This window comes from Carettochelys insculpta, chromosome 19 (assembly GCF_033958435.1).
Source record: "Carettochelys insculpta isolate YL-2023 chromosome 19, ASM3395843v1, whole genome shotgun sequence".
Taxonomy (NCBI): domain Eukaryota; kingdom Metazoa; phylum Chordata; order Testudines; family Carettochelyidae; genus Carettochelys; species Carettochelys insculpta.
This window is the reverse complement of record NC_134155.1, coordinates 23076951-23104334: the sequence shown is the minus strand read 5'-3', so window position 1 is coordinate 23104334 and position 27384 is coordinate 23076951. Positions and strand designations below refer to the sequence as shown.

The 27384-nt window shown below is 49.1% G+C and overlaps 1 protein-coding gene across 4 annotated transcripts in view; it reads right to left on the bottom strand.

The window, feature by feature from the left end:
* Window positions 1-27384, bottom strand: part of DTX2 (deltex E3 ubiquitin ligase 2) — a 64488-nt gene that overhangs the window by 11927 nt on the left and 25177 nt on the right. For 2 of the 4 annotated variants that reach the window (XM_075013807.1, XM_075013808.1), the window contains exon 4: window positions 18994-19052. In XM_075013807.1, the coding sequence (XP_074869908.1) occupies window positions 18994-19052 (59 nt within the window). Of the gene's footprint in view, window positions 1-8842; window positions 8975-11369; window positions 11424-18993; window positions 19053-27384 lie in introns of all 4 variants that reach the window. The other 2 variants (XM_075013805.1, XM_075013806.1) reach the window with 2 other exon arrangements.

Here is a 27384-nt window from a genome sequence, read left to right as displayed (position 1 = left end):
GCTATAGCATGCACAGTCAGTCCCCTCTGCCACAGGGAAGGCAGAGCTGGCCACAGTCCCAGCTCGCCTGCCCAGTGGTTACCATGCCAGGAGATCCCCAGGCATGGGGGAGAATGCCGCTTCAGCCTTACAGCTCTGGAACGCAGAGAGCTGGAGGAGGTGGGGCGGGGACGCGGGTTCCATGGCCGGCTGGCAGGTGGGACCAGCCAAGCAAGCTGCACAGGGCTGTAAATCTCCCAGACAGTTGTGGTCACTTCAAGACAAAGGCTCTAACTCTGCTCCAGGGAAACAAGCCTGGGCTGCAGGTTCTGGGCCAGTCTGGAGGCAGACAACTGGCCCACGCGTCTGGGAAATGCTTGGAGATCTACGGTTGGAGAGCCTGGTCTGAGCCCTGTGCAGTAGGTTAGCTGCAGGCCTGGCAGCAGGCAACGCTCACATGACCCCCATTTTTCCCCAAGGCAGCCCAATCTGAGCACATCCACCTGTCTCAGGCCGGAGGCTGGAATCTTGAACTCCGGCCGCAGGATGAGCATGGTGGCAGGTATCAGATGCAGGCAAGGGCAACGCCTTCACAAGCTGCCAGGCACGGCCCAGCCCACACTGCACTCCCAGGCGCCTCTGCTTCAGTAGTTCCCTCCAATCCCCAGGCTTCAGCTGCACCACGTTGGGGGGTGAGCTAGGGGCCCTACAGTGAAGGGGATTGACTCCTGGGGGACCTCAGGCAGCAGGGTGCGGTTGGGAGCCTGCTTCACCTAGCTCTAGGTTTACCCTCCAGCCACGAGGATCAGCCCCCAGATATCTACCCAGGTTTTCTTCTGGATGGTTCCTGTTCCTTTAAGATTTGCCTTTTCTTCTGGGCTGTGAGCTGGAGAGGGTGAGGAGACCCACCCAGAGAAAGAGGCTAAAAGCAGGGAAGCAGATGGCTGGAGTTATGCCAGTGATGAGGACCACTTTGGAGGCATCATAATCCCATTGGCCAGTATGTCCCTTTTTACAGCCCATGACACATTAAAACTGTTCTAGATATTCACGCAAATAAATATTGAGGTGTCTCCTTGCTCAGCCCTTCCACTGCACAGATGTACTGACATGAGGTCTCCCTTACAACTGATGAAGCACCACACAGGAGCATGAGGGTTTACAGAGGAAACAGAGAGATTCCCTGCCCAGAAGAACCTGCCGTCTCTGTTAAAACTAGCGCTAGGAGGAGGAGCCTAAGCCACGGAGCATGGTGAGGACAGTGGGAGCATACAGAGCTGAAGAATGCCAGGACATGTCTTACTGCTTACAGCTGGAGGGACACCTGCCTCAGAATATTTATGGCGATCTGCTGCCTCACAAAGTATAAGTTAGTTCATAGTCTCAAAATCCTAGGGCTGGAAGGGACCTCAGGAGGTCATCGAGTCCAGCCTCCGACCCAGAGCAGGATCAACCGCACCTAAATCATCCCAGACAGGACTTTGTCAAGCCGGGACTTAAAAACCTCTAGGGATGGAGATTCCACCACCTCTCTTGGTAACACATTCCAGTGCTTCACCTCCCTCCTGGGGAAACAGCTTTTCCTAATACCCAACCTTCACCTCTCCCTCTGTATCTTGAAGCCATTGCTCCTTTTCCTGCCATCCATGACTACTGAGAACCGTCTCTCTCCATCCTCTTTAGGGCTCCCCTTTCAGGAAGTTGAAGGCTGCTATCAAATCACTGCTCAGTCTTCTGTTCTACAAACTAAATAACCCCAAATCCCTCAGCCTCTCCTCGTAGGTCATGTGCTCCAGCCCCATAATTTTTGTTACCCTTTGTTGAACCTGCTCCAATACATCCACATCCTTTCTGTACCGGGGGGCCCAGAACTGGACACAATACCCCAGATGTGGCCTCACCAGTGCTGAATAGAGGGAAGAAATAACTTCTCTAGATCTGCTGGAAATATTCCTCCTAATTCACCCCAATATGCCTCTAGCCTTTTTGGCTACAAGGGCACACTGCTGATGAGTTCCTACTGTGATTCTTGAGCCTGAGATATAAAATGATCACACATTGCCGTATCATACCGCTGGCCCTCATATACCTGATTGTAGACTGGTGCTGCAAATGATACCAGCTGAACTTGTAACCTCCTGCCAGCTTTTTTCACCTTGCATTTCTGCTAAGCTCAGCACCAATGGAGGAAAGTTTTGCTCGCCTCGGTGCTGTACAGACCTGTATCTGCAGCAGGGGGCCCCATGTGAATCCGTACAAAAAAAGACATCACAATTTGGCAGAATGTAACCTAGATTCCCCGGGGAGGAGCTGTGGGTCACCCTGGCAATTCCCTCCAGCACTGACTGACCACACCAAGCCACAACAGCAAGGGGAAGGTGCCAAAATGGGAGTGTTTCACAGTAACAGGCTTCACACAGAGTCTGGCTTTGAGCAGGATGGAGTCACTCACTACAGGACTGGCTTTTTTTCCCCCCCAAACTGGCACCAGATATCGCCACAACTTCCCCCTCCCTTGATACTCACCTTCCATTGGCAGGGCGCCGGGAATGCCCAGAAGTTTCAAGCACCCTGCCAAGCCTGATGAGGCTGCATGCAAAGCTGCAAGTTTGGTTTCAAGGCATTTGGAGACAGACTCTTGAAAGATCTCTGCCCCTACGTAGGTGCCAGAGTAGGTGACCAGATTTGCAAGAGATACTAGCAAGTCTCATGCAAACCAGCTGCTCAGTCCCTTTGAAAAAGACCCTAATGGAAATGCTGAGCATTTGGAAATGACTCCAAGAAAACCTCTTGAACCTGCCAACTGACGTGACTTGACTTCACATATAAGTTAGCTCTATGATAATGCTGAAGTTCCACTTCGGGCCTCTACTAAAGCAGACCAGTGTGTGCAGGCAGGGGTTAGTCCCACAAGCTTGGAGAGAGACCCAGCTGAAAAGCAGGGACCTAAGCAGTTCTGATATCGGCCAAGATGTCAAGACACAAGCTGAGAGCTGCATACAGCTCAACAGATGCACCACCTAGTATTACACCAGTCTGTACTTTACAGATATTTGCTTTGAGGCCTTGTTCTAATCTCATCTACTCCTACCCTGGTTCATCCTTCCATAACTCTTTGGAATCGGCACTGGGTTGAAAAGTACTATAGCACAATCTGAACATGTTGTCTATCACCCACCAGTCACTTGGTACTGTACTGATAATCTGGGAAGGGAGGAAACATTGTTCCTTCAAATCCCAGTGAGAGGATAAATTATTTTCCTAATGCTGCCCATTGGCTGGAGACAATCAACCTCCTACCAAGATAAAGCAAGCAGTCCTGTAGCACCATAAAGACTAACAATTTTATTTATTAGGTAATGAGCTTTGGTTTCAGGGGAAAGATCCACTACCATTCAAGGCACTGCAATTAGCCATTTGGAGTGGAAATCCATTAACTACATGAAAAATACCCGTGCAGTCTTTCCCACGAAAGCTCACTGCCTAATAAATTAAACGGTCAGTCCGTATGGTGCTGCAGGACTGCTTGCTTTGTTTTGCGAAGACACAGACTAACATGGCGACCCCTCCGAGATGATCTTCTGACTAAGAGGAGGACTTACCCTGGCTAACATTTAGCAGCTGCGCTTTGGATGCTTGCTCAGCAGCTCCTGGCCTGCAATAACACGCACCACCTTCTGGAGACGAAAAGAGCCAGATGGTTTGCAGCAGATATTTTTCACACACAACAAGTGCCAAACCCGGAGAGGTTATTTCTAATTAAAGCTCGGGGAAGCGACTGCTCCTCCCCCCGTATTTTTGCAGATTTCTCCTGTTTTTGAAGCCGGGGGATGTAAGCCTCGGCTACACAATAGGCTTGTACGCACTCCCACGAATGCTGCTATAATTTATGCCTCTCAGGGGCACAAATAAGCCACCTCCTTGAGTGACATCAATTACATCAACCTATATGCCATTGTGGACAGTACTAGGGTGGCAAGAGAGCTACTTTTGCTGACAGAGCTACTGCTGCTCGTGGAGGTGGATTTATGGGCTCGCCCATCAGCACACAGTGCCTGCAGTAGCATCACGACACCTGCACCAAGGCAGAGCTTCTAGAGTAGACTTGGTTTCAGCTGAGTAACTCAGCTGTGTCAATTGGTGGTCCTCAAGGTTCTTCATGTGTTGCATGTGCTGCAGGGCAGCCAGTTTTCACATTCTTTGGCACTGGTGATTCCTGGACTGGCGTTTTATTTTCCCCAGTGATGCTTGCTTGTCTATGTCTCTAGGAGCTTCCGAGGAATGAACTCCCCTGAGGCCACCAATAGAATCTAGAAGACTTCCAAGACATGGGACTCTTGGGGACCAGAAGTTTGTGCAGTAACCCTACCCCACTGTAACGGGGTGGGCTGTCTTTTTAAGGAAGATCTTAGATGCCCCACTTCTCAGCCTCGGCTCTCTGTCCTGTGCTGTGAGATGAAACTGATCGAGTGCAAAAGAAGACAGTGCACTTTTCTTTTAGTTCACCACTGCCACGTTCTGCATTTTCCTGCCCTCCCCAGGACAAGGGAAGAACAACAGGCAAATGCTTATATCCTCCTAAGAGCTTGCCTGGGTGAGTTGCTGCACTTGGACTATGGAGTCAGAATAACCAAGCCCTCATGCAAACACAGGAACAGCAGGCTAGCAAACGGAAACATGGTGCAGAAACTGTGCAAGCCTCCTATCTCCCCCGCTTCCCCTTAAAAAAAACCCACCTCAGGAGAAAGGGGATAGGTGAGGAAGCTATGGCTGAGTTCTAGTTGGAGAGCCTCATGCAATAAGATGTTTTGGGTGTGATGTACTCAAGCCTTTGGCCATGTGCTTTGGTCTTTCCCCCAGGGAAGGACTAGCATTCCATTTCTTTTACCCTACTTGGGCTGCTGCATCTCCATTCAACCAGTCTAGCCGCTGGGTTTTGAGACAACCAGGAACAAGAAGTGATGGGATGAACCTGAAATAGAGCCACTCACTATTTTACCTTGTCAGTAATGGATTCTGAGTTTTTCTAATGTTAGCGCTGTAACTCTATGGCAAGGTAAAAATGTTTTTACGTATTGTAGACATATGGAAGGAGTGCTGAGGTGCTTGAAATGCACCGGCCCTATGATTCACCTGGACCAGAAAATCACCTGCAGAACTGAGAGAACAACAGGTTATCTACTAATTATCTTCCTCGGCCAACACAGGCTGGGAGAGAGCACCATAATCCAGATTTGGTTTCTTTTGCTTTTTCTCTCAAACAGCACATATCTTGGATTTGCTGAGGCACAGACCTGACCTCTTCATTAAAATGCTCTGTAGGATGAGCTATGAAATCCTGTAGTGATGCTATGGAAACAAACTGCAACAAGGCAGGTATTTGGGTGGCTGAGGGAGGCCTGAAAACTACCCACCAGAGAAATTAAAGTTCAGCCTTCTGGGTTCTAGAGTCCTGGAAGGGACTGACTTTCAGGTTCAGAAAACATCCCGTTAGCATGCATCTAGGCACTGGAACAGAGCTTAGAAGTATTTACACAGTTCCCTGATGCTTTCACCCGAGGAGGCTCAGCTTGCACTTCTCTCTATGATACAACGAGTGTTTGTTGATGCAACAACTTAGGAAGCACAAGAAGATCAAACCGATCAATCAGTTCATCTCTGATATGCACAGCTACCAGGCCTATAAAGAAGGCCTGAGCAAAAGAATAATGAAACACAAAAACAAAACACCCCCCCCCACACACACACAGAGTAAGGGCTAATGATAGAGCCCTTTGATGCTTGCCAGAAGATAATACTTAGAGGGCTTGATTCTGGGAGATGCTGAGCACCTTTTACTCCTAGAGAGCTGAATGCTCAGACTGGGTTTACAAAACAGAAGCTCAATGAGCAAACAAAACAGTTCATGGAATAAAATTATTCTCTTCTACACAGGAGATACCCAACTCTTGGGCATTAATATGGGACACCTGGGCTTGAAAAGGCTTGGCTAGTGAAGCATCTCCATACACAAGCTACTAAAATAACCACATGGGAGGCACAGGTCCTCAGCACCCTTCAGAGCTTGCCTGATTGCCATGAACTATCATTCAGCCAGGGGTGTGGTACCATCCCTCACTCTCTGCTTCAGCAAGAGGCTGGAGAAAAGCTGTGCTTCTCCTAGCAGATGGTGCTGGTAACCAAAGGAGGGCTGGGCCATAGGAGTTACCTGGCTGGCAGCAAAGCCAGTTCCCACCGCTCCGCTGGCAGGCAAACGGCAAGTCCCCACAGCCAGCTGATGCAGGAGAATTCGGCTGAGGACCCTTATGCTGAGCGGGTCCAGTCTAGGGCCAGCTCCTTGCAATGTCGGATCGCCCCCAGCTATCCCCTGCCGGGGTGGGGACTGCTAAACTCATTCACAGACTCCCTCATTTGGCCCAAGGCAGGGCAACCGTTAAGGGCTGGGGAAGGCAGCTCAGTATTTGGGCTCAGTAAAGCTAACACCCTGTACTGAGTGGGAAGCTGGCTGCTTGGGAAGCATCACTGCGGCCAAAGAGCTCTCAGCAGGGTGGAGCTGAACGCCCGCCTCAAGGAGGGAGCAGGCTTGCTTTGAGAGGGCAATACACAGACTGCTCTAGCTGGATCCCAGTGAAGGAGAAGGGCTAATGGACTGGGCACACTGACTTCCCCCATTCAAACCTCTCCCCGCTTCCTCTGTCCCTCCTGCAGGCTGTCTGCCTCATTCTACCTTCTCCTGAAGCAACTAGGCCCCGCTTTCCAAACCACTGTTCTGGCCCTGTGAGCATCCCAGTGCCCTGCAGCCTGACATGCACAGAGCTGCTGCTTCACAACCAGTCGGTCACAGTGTGGTAATGCTTAGAGGCTGCCATTGCACTAGGCCCTGGACAAAGTCACTGCCCCTCCAAGCTTAGTGTCAATCGCTGATCATACTGCAGCGCAGGAGGAACTGGAATGGGCTAGGAGGGTCCGTCTAGGGTTGGATGCTCAGCTGTGGTAAATGAGTTTGAGTTTCCAAGTAGGAACGGTGACCACTGCACACGACCGGCAAACACCTATCAGGGATTGTCTGGGTGTTCTTGGTCCTGCCTCCACGCAGAGAGGTGGACTAGATGACCTCTCCAGGTCCCTTCCAGTCCTCAGTCCTCATTCCTCTACAAACTGCCTAAACTGCAGAAAAACGGAGGCACCCTGAGGGAAGGTCCACCCCTGCAGCCCTCTCTGCTAAATGCTCGGCAGATGGAGCTGCAGTTGCAGCCTACTCTTTTTGGTAGGGCATTTCTGTGCCAAGTGTCCTCTTCAAGCAGAAGCCCAGGAGGGGCAGCTCAGTTTGGGACGGGAAAGGAAAACCACCCCAGCGGCTCTGTGGCTGGGCTGGCAAACACAGTCAGCACAAAGGCGGCAGGATGGGATAACTGAGCTTTCCACTGTTGGCCTTCTCCCCAGGACAGAGCTTGGGGCCAGGCTAGCATACAGAAATATCTATATAGATATATATGGAGATACATCTCATAGAGCTGGCAGGGACCTTAGGGGGTCACCAAGTCCAGTCCCCTGCCCTCTTGGTAGGACCAAGCATTGTCCCTTTTTTTTTGGTTAATCTATTTGCCCCAAATCCCTAAATGGCCCCGTCAAGGACTGACCTCACAACCCTGGGTTTAACAGGCCAATGCTCAAGCCACTGAGCTAGCTCTCGCCCCATGCCTAGGCCCTGGGTTGTGAAACAATGGCCTTCACAAAGCTGAGCTTGCATGGTTGGGACATAGGGAAGAGCAGGACACGTAGAAGCCACGGTGGACATGATTAAGCCTTGCAAGAGGAAGAGCTGCCGTTGTGTCATCCTGGGTGTAGAGTTGAAACCAAGATGCAGCAGACACCATTCTGCTGGATCAACCCAATGCTGAGCTGTAGGAAGCGGATGTAACACATTTTATCCTGTAAAGCTCTATAAGGCCAGGGACTGAGCTGACTGAAAGACACCAGGGAGGACCAGCAGACCACCTGAGGTGAAGACCCTCTGGAGAGCAGCTGAAGGATGTCTTCTACAAGGGCCCCCAACTCAAATTCACCAGCTCCCTGGTCAGCAAGGGACCCCCCGCGCAGTGGGGTCCTGTTGCATGACTCCTTGGTGCTATGGCAATACAAATCAATAAAAGTAACTGGCCTTCAGAGGGCCCAGCAAGGCCCGAGCTGTCAGGGAGACAGAGGGCCCCAGTGGGAAGGAAAGGGCTGGCTTACACAGTCACAGGCACTTTTAGTAAAAGTCCCGGAGAGGTCTCAGCAGAAAACAAACGTTTACAGCCTGTGACCTGCCCAGGACTTGTACTATGGACCACGTCTAAATCGTGGGAGTGGGAAGGCAGGGGCACCCCAGGGATGCCGCTAGTGCTACGGCTGGGAAGGAGGCTGGCAGGCTTCCTAGCTGGCTCCGCACCTCCCTGGAAGCGCCAAAATGTCCCTCCCTCAGCTCTTAGGTGGAGGCCCAGCCAGGTGGCTCTGTGCACCGCCTCTGCCCACCGCACAGGCTCCACAGCTATGGAGGTGGCAGTAGTGCGCAAAGCCAGTGCATGGAGCCACCTGCCACACCTCCAGCTAGGAACCGAGGGAGGGACACGCTGCTGCTTCCGGGAGCCCCCCAAAGTAAGTGCTACCCAGAGCCTGCTCCTGTGCCCCCACGTGAACCCCCTTCCCCCAAATGAGCCCAGGAGAAGGGTTCTCTCCTTAGGGACTGAGCTGACCGCGCACATCCGTTTAGACAGGCATGCCAAGCAGGGGCAGTGTGGGCAAGTCATGAGCGCACAGACGGAGAGAGAGAGAGAGAGAGAGATACTGAAGCAAATACCAGCGAGTTTGAGCAGCAAACTACCTTTCTTGGACACTTTCCTCCCTTCCTTAACTGAGCTCTGTTTTTTAGTGTCTCTACGGGTGCTGGCAGGCTGTGACGCACAGGTCAGGAGCACAGGGAGTCCAGTGGCTGACATCAGAATAGCCGTCATGCCTACAGGGGATGTGAGGTCAACATGCAGGAAGGAAACAAGGCGGAAATAAATTTATTTTTAAAAAAGGAACAAAACTGTCAAAGCAAATTAAAACCCCTTGATTCAAAGAACATAAAATATTTGTAGAGCAAATCAAAACAGGAAAGGTGATTCAGTCTGAGTTGCTGCCAGGGTGTGAGCTGGAGAGTCCTGAAGGGGGGCAGCCTGGAAAGTAAATTAAAGGGGAGGAATCTGTTTATGAATCAAATAAATGGAGCCTGAAGCCACTGCTTTAACGGAAGCTCTGCCTTCACCTCACTCTGGGAGTCTGCTATTTTCATGGTACATGCGTGTGCAAGGCTCAGCTCTGCAAAGTGAGGCCAATTCATGAGACTCAGCCACGGGGCCAGACAAAATTGCCACGCCCCTGGGCGAGGCTGGGGGGCAGCAGCCCTCAGCTGTGCCAGACCATGCTGCACCTCACACCCCAACGAGCTCTTAGCGCTGCCTGGAGCGTGCTGCATGGGGCTCTGGCGGCAACTGAAAGGGCCTGGAGCTCTGGCCATTGCTGCTGCTGCAGTAGCACTGCCCAGGAGCCCTGGGCCCTTTTGAATTCAACTTCCCGAAGGGGAGCTCTAAAAAGGAGGGTGAGAAACTATTCTCAGTGGTGTCAGATGGCAGAACAAGGAGCAATGGTCAGAAGTTGAAGAGGGAAAGGTGTAGGTTAGATATTAGGAAAAACTACTTCCCCAGGAGGGAGGTAAAGCACTGGAATGCGTTGCCTAGAGAGGTGGTGGATTCTCCAGCCCTTGAGGTTTTTAGGTCCTGGCTGGACAAGGTCCTGGCTGGGATGACTTAGATGGGGTTGATCCTGCTTGAAGCAGGGGGCTGGACTAGATGACCTCCTGAGGTCCCTTCCCGCCCTTTGATTCTTGACTCTGTGCTTTCAGTTATGCTGGTGTAAAGCTGGAGTGGCTCTACTGGTGCCAATGGAGTTACACTGGACTTACACCAGTGCAAGAGCAGAACTGGGCTCCCTGCTGTATCTAGGCCTGGGACAGCTTGTCTGCATTTTGACCCGATTGATGAAAACACAAGCGCATGCTTAGCTTCTAGCGATGCCCCAGCCCCAGCGACTGCAGCAAGCTCGCTTTGTGCTTTGCTAATCAGCACGCAGAAAAGCGCCGTCCTATGACGGCTTGCTGAGTGCAGCTTCTTAACATTATTTTTCTTAAAAGAATGCCCCTTCCCTTCAGGGATATTGGCACAGACAGAATGCCATCGGACTACGGCTGCACTATCCACCATTGAAACACAGGCCAGTTACAGACGGGTTCCAGCAAACGGAATCAAATGCCCTAATGCTTACACATTCACGGGCCCTCCCGGCTCTCACTGCCTTCTAGCCTGACAGACAGGGGCTTAGAAACTCCCTTTTAAATGCAGCTCTTGACAGTGGTCGACATTTAATAAGAGTTCCCCCCAGCAAGTAGATGAGAGATAGCTAGGTGTAGTGCCCTGTTCTTGGTTTTCCCCTACATGCGGGGTGCCAACAGCTCTAACTTGGTTAACTGATATTCTAAGTAATTTGTTTTTCAAACCTTTGCTCAGCTGGGGAGGGAAAGGCAGCAGGAAATATCCACAATGAATTCATTCTTCAGCAAGTACAATAAAATATCATCTACATGCACACACCTCATCTGCAGCTGCAACCAGCGTATTATTGTGGCTGTTGTAAGAACCCTTAAGTAGACATGACGCTATGGACTCCGCCTAAAATACAGAGCTCACAGAAGAGGACGTACGAATGCCCCTGTGGAAGGACAAGGCAAAGTGCTGCCCAACAGGAATTCTCCACTGACCTCAGGGATGGCAATTCCGCGCACACACCAGAACAATTACGCACCTTGCGCGCACACACTCTCCACAACAGCGCCTAGATCTCCTCCTTTGCATAGCTAGAGGACAGCCCTGATTTTAAAGCCTAACGACCGAAGGATCTGATCCAAAGCCTATAGAAAGGCTCCTGGTGGACAAAGACATAGCATGGGAGGAACGATTATTAACCCCATTTTACAGATGGGAAAGTGGGGCAGATTAAGTGATTTGCCCAGGGTCACCTGCAACACCTATAGGGCAAAACTGGGAATTATATCCACAGCTCTCAAGTCCACACCTTAGCAACAAGATCATCCTTCCTTTCCAGGAAGCGATGGCCATAGGTTCAAGGCAGGGAAAAATTGGTCTGGTATTTCTATCCTTTCCACGGTACAGTAAACCCTCAATTTTATGGGCCCTGATTTAGTGGGCTTTGGAAACAACGGGCATCCCCCAGCCCGAAATCTGCTGAATCGGTGTCCCTAAAATCCTAAATGCCACCCCCAACCATCTGCCCAATAAAGTAAGGAGACTTACCACAGCCGCCGCTGCTGCGCATGGAGGGGTCGTCGCTTCCAGCCTGGACTGACACTGCCGGAGGAATAGTGGGAGGATGACATGATGGCTCCTCCAGGCTGAAACAGTGGCTCTCTTCAGCCACATGGCCGGGTCCCAGCTGTGGGTCCGGCAGCCCCAGCAATGGCGGTTCTGGCTCTAGCAGTGGCAGCTCTGGTGAGTTGCAGGTGGCGAGGTGGGTTTTTTTTTGGCTGCAGGGGGTGGACTGGGGCTGAGGGAGCCTGTTATGGTGGATGGGCAGCAAACCCTCGGACATAACAGAGTTTCAGGTTTAACAAACACCCCTGCCCTCCATCAGTCTGTTAAATCAGAGGATTTACTGTATCGCAAAAACCATCACAAATTACTGCTCGGACACGTATTACGGTGATGGGCATTTCAGAACTGCATGTCAGACTAAAACATGGGTGATATAAGAAACAAGGCAACCGCTTTTAAATGGCAGAGTGAAGGGAGAGGATGAGAAAAAGGAAAGAGGAAAAATGGTTAGACAGAGAGGAGGGAGAGGGTTTTAGGAGCTGAATGAAGGTCTGGCAGAGAAATCCAGACACAAAACACACAGACAAGCTGCAGCCACACTGCAAGAGACATGAAACTCCTCTTCACTAAACCTCTGACCATGGCCAGTCCCTGCTTTGCTTTCACCTCCGGCAAGAGATGGGAAAATGGAAGCTCTCGGCCTCCTCCCCAGCTAATGGCTCCTGCCACATTCTGAGCTGGAGGCCAGCCGTCCTGAGCTCCAAACAGCTTCCACCACGGGGAACTGTGCCAACACAGCAGCGCAACTAGCAACACGGAACATGCACACCTATCCTTAAAGAGCAGCAATGGGGCAAGAACTGCAGAGCGAGACCCCAGCGGTGATGGGCTGTCGGCAAAGAGAGACTCTTGATTTTTAGGGGGTGAAAACATGCAGCGACTAAGCTTGTGACCGGCTGAAGGGTGAGGAGCGCACCCTTGGCACTGGTGGGGCTAGGCCAGCTGCGTTTGGGGTCAGAATGCCAGTCAAGAGTGACAATGTGCTCTACCACACATACTAAGAATTGTGTGTACAAAAAGTAAAACCCCACTGTTTTGTGCCAGTCTAAACTGTCACAGTAGCACCAGTGTAGGGACAGTCGCAACCCAGACTGTGGAATATTGGCACTAGGATTAGTACACTTTCATATTCAGAAGGAGACAAGATTTTCTTTATAGTACCCAAGTGGTCACTTGTTACATTTTCAAACAAGCACCATGCTGGCTTCCATGACGCCCCTGGCTCTTGGGAGGAGCGCCCTGAACACATCTGCAAAGCCACCTTATTATCAGACTTCAAAGCTCTCCTCGGACCTCTCCTTTGCCTTCACTGCGATGCACAAAACACATCTAATAATACAATATATGCCATCATGTGCCAGCAATGCCCCACTGCAACTTACACTGGCCAAACTGGACAGTCTCTAATGTAAAAGAATAAATGGACATAAATCAGACATCAGGAACGGCAACATACACAAACCTGTAGGAGAACATTTCAGTCTCCCTGGACAGTCAGTAACAGATTTAAAAGTCGCAGTCCTACAACAGGAAAATTTCAAAAATCAAATGGAGAGAGAAATCTCTGAGCTGCAATTCATTTGCAAATCTGACTCCATCAACCAAAAATAAAACAGAGACTGGGAGTGGCTGGCCCCTTACAAAAGCAGTTTCTCCGAGCTGGAAGTTCACACCTCCACGTTAGAATATGACAATGGGCCACATCCCCCCTGACTGATCTGACTGGTTTTTTCTCCTCTCTTGAAGTATACTACTGATAATGGGCCATTTCCACCCTGTCAGCTCTGGCCCTTCCTTTTACTGGGACCCCCCTCTTTAAATACTCCTCTGAAACACCCCCCACTCATGCATCTGATGAAGCGGGTCTTTGCCCACAAAAGCTCATGCTCCAAAATATCCGTTAGTCTACAAGGTACCACAGGACTTCTCGTTGTTCACAAAACATCTGACAACAGCTAAAGTGCTGGTGTGCTGAGTCCACTGGGTCACCAATGACGTCTCATTGTTTCTCTGTACTTTCCTATTGGTCCGTATTCATCTGTCTCATCATATTTAGATGGAAAGGTCTTTGGGGCAGTGTGTCTTACTAGTCTGTGTTTGTACAGCACCTAGCACAACGGGACCTGGATCCATATATAGGGTGCTAGGTGGTATGGTAGTAATACCTAGATCTCAATTCAGAACTTTTCATCTATAGCTCTCAAAGCACTTCAGAGAAAGTCAGCACCCCTCTCCCCATATGACACATTAGGGAAAATGAGGCACAGAGTGCAGAACTGACTTCTCTGTGGCTATTCCACAGGCCAGTGGCAGAGTCAAAAAAAGAACAGGTCTTTCAGCCCCAGTCTCCTGTTCTAGCCACTAGGCAAAATTGCTTCCAATAAATAATAAATCAGCCGACAAGTTTCTGATCGGGCAGGGATGTGAGCAATTCTTCGGCATGGCACAAAGGAGACACGGTGAAGCTCCTCTTACTTGTCATCTTTATTAACGAAGCGATTATGTTAAGTTAAATAATCAGCTAAAGTCTGTAAGGAACTTCGACCATGGTCAAAGTGCTGCAAAGGAGCTTCTTCAAACACACACAATGGATATGTAACTGGGAAGGTAATTAAGAAGCGGAGCTGAGCTGCTCCAGAGGACATCACTGAAATACGCCATCAGAAAGCACCGGAGTACAGAACCGTGCATCTGAAAAACTGAATGAATAGATTTGTAAGGCCACAAAGGGTCTTTATGATACTCTAAGCCTGCAGAACACAGGCCACGAAATATCCGTTTCATTGATTAATCCCTACCAGAGCAACACTGATCCCACTGTGCATTCAGGGCAGTATGCATGTTGGAGGTGATGAGTCTCCACAAAGAAAACAGAATTTTATGACATGACAGTGGCAGAGTCAGGACAAGAACAGAGGTCTTTGAGATCCAGTCTCCTGTTCTACCTGTCCAACATGTCAGGTGGTAAATCACATCTACTATTCAGCACAGACAGTGCCGATCATGTGAAACCACGAGAGTGTCCTCTGAACATCTCGCATGAAGGCAGGAAACCAGAGTAGGTGAACTACTGGGCAATTTCCTGCTCCTCTACTTTCTGTTGTCTTTGTTGGAGATGTGTGGCAGAGCTCAAACACAGCGACGAGCGCAATGCTGACGAAGCACAACCTTCCTACTCACTTGGGCTCACTCGTGTTGGTGCAATTTGCATACCCAGCAGCTGTTTGTTCCTACAGTTTCTAACGTACCACAGGAAAGCTCAGCATTGAACCAGCCTTGGGGGGCCTGCTGGGAAAGCCACTTGCCTCACGCAGAGAAACTGGCTTGGCTACTGAAAGTGTAGCTTACCCTGCCTGACTCCACTTCAGCACTGGCAGGCCTGCCGACTGTGGACTGGGGGCACCGAGGGGGCAACTGTCCTGGGGCCCCGTGACTCAGAAGGGCCCAGGGCTCCTGGCTATCATTGCTGCTCCTGTGCCAGCTGCAGTGGTGGGAGCCCTGAGCCCTTGAAATCACTGCTGGAGTGCCATGTGGGCGAGGGGCAGGGCAGCACAGCGAACTCCAGGCAGCGTTGAGGGCTGCCTGCCTCCAGCCATGCCCCTGCCACCAAGACGTCACCTCTTCCACTACTGTGCAGCCAGCCCCTCTTCCCCACTGCCACACACACCCCTTGCCCAGGGACTCCCCGCAAGGCTGTCAGCATCACAGTACATCCACGCTGCAGTCGGAAGTGAGAGTATGGATCAGGTGGGCATGGCCATGCTAGCTTTAATTTAGCTCGCACAGCGAAAAACAGGAGGCAGGCTGCAGCAGCCCACCCTGAACCCAGTACCCCATCGCTCCCTAGCTCATGCCCAACACCACACCATAGTGGTGTCCAGAAGTCCAGTGATCGCTGGCTCTTCTCAGCTTTATTCCACCCAGCACAGCAACAGCATCTCTCTGACTGCACCACAGAGCAACCCAGGGACACCCTGAATAGCGTCTCATCACTAGGGATCTTGGCACCAATCCGACAAGAGGAGAGAACCAATTGCATCTGCATCCATGAATGACATGAACTCGGTACCTTTGAAGCAGAGAGCACATTACACCACTCAGAGAAGACAGATTGTCATGGCGATAGAAGGAGTCCAGCTGCATGAGGATGAAACACAGGAGCATGCAAAGGAGGATGAGTCGCGACGTAAACGACATTTTCCGGAGGGTTGACTAGCAAGCGGCTGCACTCTTTAAGGAACGCAGAGTTTCCCAGAAACGATTTCTTTGTCCGCTTTCCACGGCAGCGGAGTGACAAAGCAGCACTGTGCTCTTCTCAAGTAACAGCCGTGGGTCAGCCATGCCACTTAGGGCTCGTGCACACCTCCAGCGCTGGAGCGCTCAGGAAGGACACTACCTATGCCAGCAGGAGAGCCCCTCCCAGCCACACACACATTCCATCTCTCCGAGAAGCAGCAGCTGTGTTGACGGAAGAAGCCTCTTGCCAACACAGCACTGTAAACAGCAGGAGCTCAACAGTTGGGGCTTTCCTATACCCCTGAGCAACACTGTTATACCAGCATCAAGTCTATAGCACAGACCAAGCCTTAGTGTCAGGACCAGATTGCTAGCATAACTCTGGGCTCAGTTATGTCAGCAGACAATTTGGCTGCTGTTATCGAATCCCTGTGTCTGAACTGGGTAATCTGCGTGCAGCACAGCGCACATCTTAGCATGCTGTTTGGGCATACAAATAAGTGCACTGTAATTCCGCTGAGTCTTACAAGGTCCCAGTCACAGCAGCTGAGGATCTAACTGGTCTCTCATTCAAAGCCATTCTTCCTATTCTATCTCAGCCAAGACCGCCAATGGAGAGCTCCCATAAACAAACAGGGTTTGGCAGGTGAAGCGGGTTCTGCACATCCAGGCTGGATACGCAAACCAGCTGCAACATGTCACACTTTGGCTGGCTGCTGGATATGTTCAAATGCACTTGACAGTCCCGACTTACACGGTGACCAAAACCTGGCTTAGTTCTGTGCCTAATTTTTTTCCACCTCCACAGGGCATGAAGCCAGAGAGGAAAAGGTATCAACGGCAGCACGCTTTGTAAACCTCTCTGCACAGCCCAGCCTGGCGGTACAGATCCCCACTGCCGTGCACCCTGCCAGGCTCTCACATGGCTGTAGGAATTTCCAGTGACCTGAACAGCTTTTTCTGCTGATCCACAGAACACAGTGGTCTGAAAACTAGGCGGGGGAGCTCCGAACATGTTCAAGGAGGGGATCTTTGCCTTCTCAAGTCATCTGAAGCATAAAAAGTCAGGGAATCCAGATCTACAGAGGCTTTCCATTAAAATGGATCATGTTTCCAAAGAGAGGTCCCAAAGTTATCAAAGACAGAAGCCAAATCAGATGAGAAGCAGAGGTCACCAATGAGAGGCCATGTAAGAAGCCTTGATGAAATTCAGGATTCTTGTCCCAAAGCTCCACTACCTGCTGCTCTTCAGAGATGTTCCTAGACATTTCCTGTCCTGAGAGAGACTAGGTAAGCTACCCACACCTCTCCTCAGTCGCTTTGTTGACCGTCACCTTGTAATATAGCTTTGCTGTTGAAAAGGAAACATTGTGTACCTTTGCTACACTGAACAAAAGACGATGTGGTGCTTCCGTTAAAGATTACCCCCTTCAGCTCCAATCAAAGGCAGGTTCCATAAAGAGTCACATCCAAACAAGAAGAGTGTTTGCCTTTTAGAAGCTAGCCTTCGCCCACTGATCACGCTCTTGTCTCAGCGCTTCTGTACTGCAGTACAGCATGTATCTTGTCAGCCGCTATTCATAAGACCTCACATACTTTGGCCTTATTTTTAAGCTAATGAGATTTAAAATTTTTAAAATCTCTTTTCTGCGGCCCCTGCCTCCACCAAGAGTAGAAGAATTGATTGCAAAAGTGACTCAAATAAAAGGTGATGGTGAAAGGCTGGTGCTATTGATGAGTTACCTCCTGGGGCTCTTCTCCATTAGAGCATCAGCTGAACAATTTGTTCCAATCCAATTGCCTCTTTCAAAGTGAAAAGGAACGGCGCTTTTATGGAACTTTCCAGCAGCCATTTATTAACAATGCCCCGATTCAGCAATTCCCTTCAGCGTGCGCTTTGTTGAATCTGAGCCTACCTAACTAACCCAGGTTTTTTCTTTCAACTCTCTCCTTCCTAACGGTGCCTGCAGAAGGGGCCATTTGACATGTCACTGCATACAGGAATAAGCCAAATTCAGAGCACATATAAAGGGTGAAACTCCCTGGAGGTCTGCCACTTACCCCAGGTCTGACTTTGGCCCAGTCTCTCATGTCCATTAAGCAGGTTTGCAAATTTTTAGCAGATGGAGGGACTGTATGGATTGAACATTTGGATGAGTTCCAATAGGTATCTGACACCACTATCTGGACAGCTGGAAAGCCCCAGAACTAGGTGCTTTCCTGATGCATAAGCCAAGGACATAACTGCAATCATGGCCCCAATGCTGGAGGACAGACGCAGCCAGTTGCGGAGTATTTGCCTCCGTATGCTCCTCCACTCGGAGAGCTTTAAGTCCAAGCAGATGGAATACGGGGGGGTTGTGGCAGAGAGAGAGAGAGAGAGAGAGAGAGCGAGAGAGAGAGAGAGAGAGAGAAATGGAAGATGCTTGGCTCTGTACTCAAAAAACATCCTGCCATGTCAGGGGAATCACTGGACAGCACCCGGTCGCAGTTCTGTCCTGGGGCCGTGATCCTGTATTGGGCTGTTACTGAAGGGCTTAGTCTTCTGCATACCAATGTAGTCAACATGGGATCAGCAGAATCCCCCGTTTCAGAAGATGCTACCAAATGAGAATCCTAGCTGCTTTGTGCTAGTTGAATTAAGAAGAGACACATAGCCTCTAGAATGCGGACTAGAACGGTTTACGTTGCAAACCCTGGGTGGGCTCATTATCAAGACAATGCCATATAGAGTTGTAGGTACAATTCTACTCTGAAAAGTAACTATGTAAAAATAGACTCCTCTCTCCCTAACAGACCTGCTTCCCCTGTGTATTCAGAGTCAGAGGTGCCGATTTGAATAAATACTCCTCCTTCTTACTCCTGCAGTTACAGGCAAAACAAGTTGGATTCTATTCCAGCTCACGTTTCACCCACAGGATTGCTAACAAGTGCCATTTGTCTGATTCCAACCACTAGGCTACGGTGCCTGGCTGTATAGCAGATCTCTTCTTCCCCCTGCCACCCCTTTGCTCTTATAGGCACCAACTCTACAAATGATGGCATTGTAGAAAACAAGGGAGGGAACAGTCCCACCCCATTACCAAAGCAATACAAAGCCAAGCAGGTACTTTTTAGAGTTGAGAAACGCCAACCTGCTGCTGATGCATCTGCTTTTAATGTGCTAGCTTTATCTTCTACCTTACCCAGGCTCCACCTGCAGCAGGGCACTCCAGATTCTTATCAGAAGCTAAGTGAGGAATCAAGTTAGAAAGTAATGGAAAAAAAAAAAAACTAAGGAGAAAACAAATATTTGGGGAGGAATCATTACCTGCCAGAGCTTGGTTCACTTTGCTGGGCTTGGGCATCTGGACTGGCAGATTTGGGACACTGGGAAGAAAAGAAAAACACAAAATATTTAACATCACTTCGGTGGCATGTGGCATTACGTCCAGCATTTGCTGGGAATACTGTGCTTGTGTAAGTTACATTTTCCCATTGTACCTAGCAAATCACTATATAATTGGGTCTCTACTGCATACCAAGGTACAACTGGAGATACAGCGAAGGCAGCATGGTATTAGACCTTCCAGGTAACTTGCGGCAATGGTTGTTAATGCTAGTGAAAATAAAAGCAATCTGAGCAATAGAAGAATAATACCTCACTCACTCTTAGAAGAAAGAAAGCAGCAGACGCACAGCACCATGGAGAAGAGGGGGAACTTTGCACGGGATGTTAGAGCAAAAGAAGTGGCAGCATCACTTTTACAAAAATGGCCACGGGGTCAGATTGTTATAGTGATCTAAGGACTTTGGGACAGATCTCTCCCCGACCATCTCCCATGCCAGGAGAAGCTTCTAAGCCAAAAGACATCCAAGTGATCATTATGAAAAAAATCATATTCAAAATATTGCACAAAGCAGTTCTCAAATAAGGTTCAGAAACTACTTCCCTGTTTTCTCTCTCCATTTCGCCTCCTACCTTACATACCTGGAGAGGCACTCTGGCTCAGGCAGAAGCCCTGGGCTCTATGCTGGAATCCACCGGCTGAGGCACTAACCTGTGTCATGCGAGGGTCAGACAAAAGTATTCTAAGGGCTTCTTCTGACCCTAAAATCTCTGAATCACGGGCTTTCCCCATCCAGCTTTTCAGTGGCTAGGTTTTACCCCCCATGCTCAGCTGTCCAGAATTTCTCAGTCTTTTGAAGTGGCACAGCAGTTTACCACTCTGAAGAAGGGCACGAGCCAAACCTTCCGAAGCAGCTTTCAGTGAGTGCAAAGGGCTTTGGACTAGATCCTAAAATCCAATTCATTTAGTTTGTGATTTGGCCTCCTCCCAAGTAGTTCTCTCCTTGAAGCGTCCCTCCCTTTTCAGCCTAATCCCTCCGTCCCCCACTCCTTGGCTGCCTCTCAGAAGAGCCAGAGAGAGGAGACTGCTCACCCTCTAAAGGCAGGTGATGAACACTTCGGAGGCTCAATAAGCAACCAAAAATTTGAGGACTGCTCTAACGAGCTGACAAACCTGAACCAAAACCATTTGCTTCCTTGCTCCCTAAAACTGCACAGGACAGAGTGACATCCCACCTAGGAGATCTGGTCTCTGAAGTTCTAAGCTGCCTGAAATCCTCACCTGTAGATCTGTGGTTCTAGGACGTGACCACTGGAAATCCCCCATGTCTTGCTCCCCCATCTGCCTGTCATCCTTATGCACCAGCAGCGGCTAGGACAGTTCACCCCCACGCCGAGGGCTGAGTTGCAGACAATACTGCCATCACTTCCTTTTTTGTGCTTGGAAGAAAGCATTAAAGAATGCAACCAAACCCTTGGCTCTGTGAGAAAGTGGGCAGATAAGTGAGGCTTTTACAACGTACATCTTCTGAGAATGGCAACAGAGCAGAGCTCTCGCCATTTGCAGGAATACTAAAAAAAGCTCCACAGATGCTTCTACAGAAGAGAAAGTGCATTTGAGGTGCCTTGTCCGTAATTCTTCCAGGCCTTCCAAGGGGACGTTTGCCCTACGCTCCAGCAGTTCAAAAGGGTCCTTTAAATCACCACTGCAGCACTGGGCAGTGCACTCTGGGCAGGGCTGAGGGCTTGCAGAGAGGAGCACAGTGCACCATGCTACAGGCAGCAGTGAGGGCTGAACTCAAGCGGGGAAATGCATGGCCCATTGTTGCCAGTGAAGGGGAGACCAAGGAACGCACATACCCACCCACCTCTGTGGCTTTTAGTATTTAATAGGTGGGTAGGTAGGCATCCCCTAAAGAACCTGTATGCCTCTCGTCACCTGACTATCTGAACTGGTGAACGTACAGCTGCTCCCTGCAAAGCAGAGGCAAAATCCCTTAGCTGGAACAAATACATGGAGATTTCCAGGACATAGAAGGGATGAAAACTTGGACAATCTGTGCTCCAAACGCATGCTGGGCGCACATAAGGAACGAGCTGGGAGCCTAGACACACCACGCTATGTGCGAGTAGGCGTGAAGTTTATCGTACTGCTCCACTGCTGCAGGAGAGGGGGTCCTCAGAAAACTGCAAGTGACCTGGGGATTCCACAGCAGGAAAAACATCTCCTGTGCCTAGAACAGCAAGAAGTCTTGTGGCGCCTTATAGGCTAACAGATATTTTGGAGCAAGAGCTTTGGTGGGCAAAGACCCACTTCTTTGCCCATGAAAGCTTCTGCTCCAAAATATGTGTTAGTCTACAAGGTGCCACAAGACTTCTTGTTGTTCTCGAAGCTACAGACTAACGTGGCTCCCTCTCTGATACTTGTGCCTAGAATGTGAGTTTTCTGTTAGGGTCATAGACCCAAGCCTGGGAAAATGGAAGGAAGTGATGAGCCCTGTGGATAGTAAAAGCCAGATAGGTGGGTATAAAGTTTTGTTATGCAAAAGGAGGTATGAATGAGCCTCTCACCAATGACTGATTCTGGATCTGAGAACTGCAGCGGCTGGAGGGCAGAAATCAAGCAGCAGATAAAAAAGGCTCTTGCGGCCACATTGCAAGCCAGCTGACCAAGCTGCCAGGGAGGGAAGGCAAGTAAGTATAAAAGGATCTGCTTTCCAGCTTTCACATCACAATGGACAGCATCACTGTGTTCCCCTGGGGCTCAGCCACGTGGCCAGGAAGCATCTGGATCAGAAGGTAGCCGTGTTAGACTGTATCTTTGAGAACAACAAGTCGTCCTGTGGCACCTTATAGACGAACAGATATTTTGGAGCATAAGTTTTCATGATATCTCCTGCACCTGAAGTGGGTCTTTGCCCACGAAAGCTTATACTCCAAAATATTTGTTGGTCTATAAGGTGCCACAGGACTTCTTGTTGTTTTTGAAGGTACAGACTAACTTGGCTACCTCTCCAATAAAAGTTCTCTACTGGGCCCTTGGAGTACAAGGAGCTCGAAGAGGGATCCACCCACTGATGCGTCACTCAAGCACAGCGTATGTTAGAAAATTAAGTTGGCTTAACTACATTATTCAGGGCTGTGAAAAATCCACAATCTTCAGGAATGTAATTTAGCCAACCTAAATCCCTATACGGACACTGCCAGGTGGGTGGCAGAATTCTTTTGTTGACCTAGCCATTGCCTCTCAAGGGGGTGGATTACCTATGCAGATAGGAGAACCCCTCCCACCGGCACACGCATGGCCTACATATACCATTGGAATTTGATTCATCTGTTTCTAACGAAAACAGTGCCAAGTTGGCAAATTGTAAAGCCTAAAGGTTGGATTAAAATTCCAAAGTCAAATAACTCCAAGGCCTTCGAAGTACAATAGCTTTCCTGTTCCACAGATGTATGCAGTTTTTGTACTCTCTGCCTGAAAAAACAGCTGTGGGACAGGCCTGTCAAGCAGAAGCCTGTGTAGCAGCAGAACAGTTTTTACTGGGGTGCAAACAGGAAGGATTTGCGGCAGAAATTTACGGAAAAAGTACCTTTCCTGTGATGGGGACATGACACCACATTGCTCTAAAGCTCAAAATACCCAGCTCTTTTCAGCAGTACATCTCAAAGCACCATTCAATTTCATCATCCCCATTTTACAGATGGGGAAACCGAGACTTGCCCACAGTCACTCAGGAGGCCTTGGGCAGATCCAGGAATAGAAGCCAGATCTCCCAAGTCCCAGTCAAGTGTTCTACTCATTAAGCCACACTGAAGTGCTGTATCAAAACAAAAGTGCTCTATGTTGCAGCTGAGAGATTTGACTCACTAAAGCTAGTATGCCAACACTGCAGTGTGGTTGTCGAGCATCACAGGCTAGCAAGGGGATGTAATGGTTATAACGAAAATGCCTCCCCGCCCTCTTCAAAACAAACAACTTCAATAACTCCTCATGCATGCAGTTGGTCTGCTAGCCATGCTCTGAATAGCCAGGCTAAAGCTGCGGCTGTGAATAAGGAAGTAACAGCAGGCCTTAAATTATGAGCGTGGGAAAACTAGGTTTCAACTTTCCGCCAATGCTTTGAAAATTGTCCAGGCTCTCTGCAGCACTCTGAATTGATCCATCAGGATTCATATGGCCATGCCTGACCTGATTTTGAACTTACTCCTCCTCAAAGAACAAAAGAGCCTAAGCACTACACATCAAGCTGTGGAAATATACTTCCTACACAGAGTCTAAATCATTTCGCACTAGAGAGAGACATTTTGCTTTGGGACACTGGGTCACCTGGGTACATTAACACTCCAGCTAGCATGCCTGCACCCCAGCCCAGGTAGACAGACTCACACTAGCTGTGCTCAAGCTACTGCCATGAAAATAGCATGATGCTATGGTGGCCGCTCAAGGAAAAGTACATCCAGCTCCCTGGCTCAAAGCTCAGGTGGCTAGACCTGTGCTGCAACAACCAGGCTGCTCTTGTTGGCGTAATAGCGTGAGCAAATCAAACCTCCCAGCTGCCGTGCGTACACGCCCAGGGGCTGTTGGCAGAAAATCTTGAGTAACAACAGGAGTAAATTCATATGTGGCCACATGGCTGGGTATGTAATGCACTCTTCCTGCTCCACAGCAGTAGCACTATGCTAGCTAGATTTCTTTAGGCAACAATAGAAAATGGGCTATTATTCTTTGTATCTCTCCTGAGATCAGGGCTCACAATTACAGATCTTACCTTTTGTCTACAGACAAGACAGATAAAGGGTGGGAGGGTAAACAAAGAGAACGCTGCAGATCAGGACTAGAACCCAGTCCAATTATTCCCACCTCTGGGCCCTAGCCACTAGGCCATGCTGCTTCTCTCATAGCACTATCTCCCACTCCCAGTAAAGTCAGTGCAAATTGCAGGTATTCAGTGTCACACCCATAATATGCAAACACTGTGTATGTCAAACCACTGTAAACTTATCCCCCACCCTTTGATTTTTAAGCACACAGAAACTGGCTTACAGCTATGAAAGTCTCCTGCTGCCAAACGCTGAACTGCACATTTGGAGCCAGCGCTATCCTTGGTTTATTTTCAGCAAAGTCAATGGAATTACACAAGGATTACTCTGGTCTGCTTTATAATGACTGCACCATCAAGCAGCTTTCTGCAGCACTGTTAGATCTTGCTTTATTACCCGAAGGACACCGCTTACCAAACTTCAGTGATTTATCCCTCTCTGTAATTAACCAGTGATGCAGAGCGCACTATTAGGCTGTGGTTTCCATTGCACTGAAATCCACTTTCTCACTCAAGGTGTCAGCTGCCTTCTGAAGATAAGATCACACCAGACCCATGACACCAGCAACTCTAAGGTGCTGCTGAGTGGACTCTACTTTCTGCTACACCTCCAGCTAGCAGTGGTAATAATATTTCAATCTTACGGAAAGACATTGCAGTGGCAGATTTCAAGTGCTTTGCAAAAGGAGGTCAACATCACCATCTTCATGTTACAGAGGGGAAAATAAGACACAGCAAGATGAAATCCCTTTCAAAGGCAATCCATCAGGGCTGAGAACAGAACCTATGTCTCCTGTGTTCCAGGCCAGTGCCTGACCGGCGGGTCACACTGCTTCCCATTTCTTGCTACACTAACCTTGGTCAATCAATGACTCAAGAGAATTGTTGAACTCCATCTGTCCTGCCCAGGACAAACGTAAAATGGACATTTCTTTGATCAATACCAATTGCTCCCATTGCTCCCACTACCCTGTCTGAATTGCAAACCATCTCGTAAACCCATATTTTATATATATAATAGGGTGACATGCCTGTTCTCTCCTACAGACAACCTCCCAACCTTATGAGGAGCCTCACTAACAGCCACAGTCTATACCCCAGGAACACCAGTCCTGGAACCCTTCCCTGCAACAAAGCCCACTGCCAGCTTTGTCCACATATCTTCTCTGGAAATACCACCACTGGACCTAACCAGGTTACTCACAGAATCACCGGCACTTTCTCATGCTCCTCTACTAACATCACATATGCCATCATGTGCCAACAATGCCCAGATGCTTTGTATATTGGACAGACTTCTAACTCCCTTAGACAAAGGGTCAACGGGCACAAAACAGACATCAAAACACTCCAGATCCACAAACCAGTTAGTCAACATTTTAATGAACTGGGGCATTCTGTCAATGACCTGAAGGTAACAGAGAGGAAGCCATGCTAGTCTATACACTATCAAAACAAAAAGCAGTCAAGTACCACTTTAAAGACTAGCAAAATGGTTTATCAGGTGAGCATTCGTGAGACAGACCCACTTCTTCAGACCATAGCCAGACCAGAACAGAACAGTCTGTTCTGATCTGGCTATGGTCTGAAGAAGTGGGTCTGTCCCACGAAAGCTCACCTAATAAACCACTTTGTTAGTCTTTAAAGTGGTACTTGACTGCTTTTTGTTTTGACCTAAAGGTATGTGTGTTACTGAAAGAATTATCGCACCGTTCTGGAAAGGGAAACAGCCGAGCTGGCTATTATATTCAAATTCGGCACATTAACATGTGGTTCAAATCGTGACGGGAACTTTCTGAGTCACTATAGGGGCTCGTCCGCATACTTGGCTCAATCTAATTCTTGACCTTCCCTCCCACCCCTCCGCTCTCTGATTTGCTCACCTTGATTATCTTTTTCTGATTTGTCCTCCTTGCTTACTGTTTTTGGTTCTCTGTGCCTTAAATATCGAGTCTGTTCTGGTCTGGCTATGGTCTGAAGAAGTGGGCCTGTCCCATGAAAGCTCACCTAATAAACCACTTTGCTAGTCTTTAAAGTGGTACTTGACTGCTTTTTGTTTTGACATCATAGCTGTGTTTCAGACCCAGGTATCCTCCAGCAGTGACATCCAGTTGCAGCTCTGCCTATTCCTTAATTCAGTTACATGCAATTAAAGCTAAATTGAACACCACCCACTTTCATTCTCAATGAGCATCCACACAGAGGTTTAATGGGATTTAACAAATCCACTTTAAGTTCACCCCTCTCTTCATCTTTGACCAAGTATACAGTACTGCAAATACCCAGAGGTGAAAGGAGGAGAAATCTATATTTGTGGTGGTGGTGGTGGGGTTTTCTGGACACCCAAATCTCTTCTTTTCTCTTCTCAGCATCACAAAACCCAGACTCAGAACTGCCATCAGAACAATCCAGCCTCTGAGCATGGACAACACATTTGGCAAGAGCACATCACAACTGAACTGAGATGCATCAGCAGAGCTCTTGTGTTGCAATCTCACACAAACACAGCTCCTGCCAGCTGTTTGTGTGAGATCATTAGTCCCTTATGTTCACTGACACACAGCCACAAACACTAACACTTCCCTAAAATTTAGAAGTTATGAAGGAGGAGACGCATATGGACTATGAGGGAAGAAAATGAGAAACATTTTGCAGAAACAAACCCTAGCAGAGGAGGGAAAGTTGGGGCAAGAGGGGGGAAAGCTAGTGTATAAAGTAACCCAGGAATGTCACGGCTAGAAATAAAATGAAACACATTGTTCAAGTCAGCTGCTCAGGTTTCCTTTAATACCTCTGTATTAAAATATTTCTGCTGGAAAATGGAATGTCAAAGCCTGAGAAGAGAACCCCAGATGGCAACAATTACACTGAGCTCCCAACAAGCCTGAGCTCTCCACTGTGTGCAAAGAAAAGGAAAGCCACCGGGGGATCGGCTTGGGGTGAAACTGCCCCTTTCACAACCTGCCTTTTACCTTTGCTGCTACTTCAGGGTCAAATCACACTGACTAGCCCCTTTCCTTTTGAAAGTCTGAACCTGTGTGTGTAGTGTGGGAAGGGGGAGGAGGAGAGAGACCACAAGAAAACCCTTAACTGATTCAATTTGCAGAGCTAGGAGGATTCCAGAAACATCACCTGACACAAAGATGTGCACTGCCCATCCTTTCCTGAACCAGCGACCGAGTCAGCTCCTCAAATGCTACAATCCTCAGTGCAAGAGGATGGCCTCAGGACTGGGTGGACCCTCACCCGCACCCCCTCATCTCCCTCAGTCCTGTTGACAGACATGCGCCAGCATCAAATAAAAACAGCTTCCCAGGTGAAATGTACAGGAATTCACCTGGAGCACATAGGAAACCCAAAGGACGAGTATGGCTAGCATAAAGGTTAATATTCGATACCACGTACACCCCAAAAGAACCCACAGCCAAGGCAGAAACCTCCCTACCCACCTCACAGGGTAAAGGACGCCAGCAAAGCTCTTGCCTGCCGAACCAAGTTCCAGACCCACAGAAAAGCTTCTCTGACGCTCTCCAAGCAGCAATGGCAAGTG